Raw genomic sequence first — 2,103 nt, 5'->3', positions numbered from 1 at the left:
GGTTCTTTACTCCCAGACGATTTCCATATATTTGATTCTTTCGTGCTAATCCCAGATGCTACTTTGTAAAGCTGGATTGAGTCTGCGAATTTCAAACTGATTAGTTGCAACGAATGCATCGTTTTACTGAGGTAAGAAAGTAAACATCTGGAAGCAAGAAATATCAAAGGCCATCTCTTCAAGAAAAGGTCTTACCAGTTACTTGGTCCGTCAACACCTTGTATCAGTATACCACTTCGTGGGAATGTCCTAAATGACCGAATCAGTCTTTCTATACTTGCAAGAGGAAAGAAAATGAGAAGTCACAGGTAGTTGTTGCAGAATCATTCGTTGGTTGACTTGTACAAAAATAGATTAGGAAGACAATGTGGCATTTTTCTAATCGTTGAGATAAGAAAACATAATGACTGGTTCAACCAAAGATAGCTATAAATAGGAATCTTTACCACATATTCATCCACAATCTGAGAAGAAACAACTTTTCATCTTTCTAACTAGCTCGTATAGTTTGATACTTCCTCTCTGATAAGCATGGCTTTTCGCTTCCACATAGCTTCAGCCATCTTGGCACTTGTTTTTACAATTGTCCATGCATCTGATCCAAGTCCATTGCAGGATTTTTGTGTCGCAGTTCCTGATGCCAATGCTGGCGGTAAACTATATTGTTTTTAAAATTTTCATGACTGTCTTAATTGGTGCCATTATATTACTTATCAAAAGAAAAAACACTAATATACCAGTTAATGTGTGACATACTAACTTTTTTTTTTATCTTGGCTAATGCAGTATTTGTCAATGGAAAGATATGCAAGGATCCAAAGCTTGTGAAACCCGAAGATTTCTTCTTTCCAGGGCTTAACGAGCCTGGAAGCACATCAAATCCGCTCGGATCGAATGTAACAGCAGTTAATGTCAACCAGATTCCAGGACTCAACACTTTAGGTGTTTCCTTAGCACGCATCGATTTTGCGCCTTATGGTTTGAACCCTCCCCACACTCACCCCCGTGCTACCGAGATCCTCGTTGTTTTAGAGGGCACTCTTCTTGTTGGTTTCGTTACTTCGAATCCAGGCATGAACATGAAGAATAAGCTCTTCACCAAGGTTTTGAATCCAGGAGATGTGTTTGTGTTCCCTGAAGGCCTCATTCATTTTCAGTTCAATAAGGGACATTCCAATGCTGTTGCTTTTGCTGGTCTAAGCAGCCAGAATCCTGGAGTCATCACCATTGCTAATGCAGTTTTCGGATCAAAGCCTCCCATTTCTCGTGATGTTCTCACTAAAGCATTCCAGGTTGACAAGAATGTCGTCAAATATCTTCAGTCACAATTTTGGTGGGATAACCATTACTACCCATAGTATGGGTACGTAATACCCTCCAAAGGAGCTTCAGGGTGCATAAATAATTGGATCCCTAGTTTACACATTGATCTCCTGTCTAAGTTACTCCGAATCATACATTATTTTGGACCCTTTGTTAGTGCACTAATTCCATGAACAATAATACATTGCATTTTCCGTGTTTCGGGAAAATTGACAGGTGCCGAACCTGTACAATAATAAATACCTACTCGAGAAAAATACAGATTTTGTATATAGCGATGAGTAGGGTCGAATCCACAGGGACTGGGGATAATTCGTTTCTTCTAGAGTCCAAAGTATGAGGGGTTTTTGGATTAAATACTAACTAAATAAATTAACTGCAGAAAATAATTGATTAAGAGAAACTTTAGCCAAGGGTACACTTCACAAATGGTTCATGCACTGATCATCGATTCGCAGATAATTCCACATTTATTAATAGATTAGTTATAGTTGTCATGCACGCGATAAACAACCAACCCTTCCTTAATTTATCGATAGCTAAGGTACGACCGTTAGCTATTTCTCTAATCTAAAAACAACCCTAGGTACGACCGTAGGATTTAATTTCTAGATTGCATTAAGAATTAGAAAGGCCCAATCCTAACTAACAAACACGCTAAGAGGGTTTGTTTAAGATAGATCGTATGTTCCCCTGACATAAACCCAATTATGCCAGTTGCTACTAAGACAGAGATAACGAACAATTACGGATTCAATTACCCCTATTTAACAAAATATC

The 2,103-nt window shown here is 38.5% G+C and overlaps 1 protein-coding gene across 1 annotated transcript; it reads left to right on the top strand.

Moving 5' to 3' along the window:
• Positions 1–531: 531 nt before the first annotated feature.
• LOC113720761 (germin-like protein subfamily 1 member 14) lies at positions 532–1,539 on the top strand. The gene is made up of 2 exons (XM_027245429.2): positions 532–652; positions 787–1,539. Exons 1-2 carry the CDS (start codon positions 532–534, stop codon positions 1,356–1,358), a joined length of 693 nt encoding a protein of 230 aa, XP_027101230.1. The 3' UTR covers positions 1,359–1,539.
• Positions 1,540–2,103: the final 564 nt, after the last annotated feature.

This window comes from Coffea arabica, chromosome 1c (assembly GCF_036785885.1).
Source record: "Coffea arabica cultivar ET-39 chromosome 1c, Coffea Arabica ET-39 HiFi, whole genome shotgun sequence".
NCBI classification, from domain to species: Eukaryota; Viridiplantae; Streptophyta; class Magnoliopsida; order Gentianales; family Rubiaceae; genus Coffea; species Coffea arabica.
The sequence above is the reverse complement of the archived record's forward strand: the minus strand, read 5'-3'. Positions and strand labels throughout refer to the sequence as shown.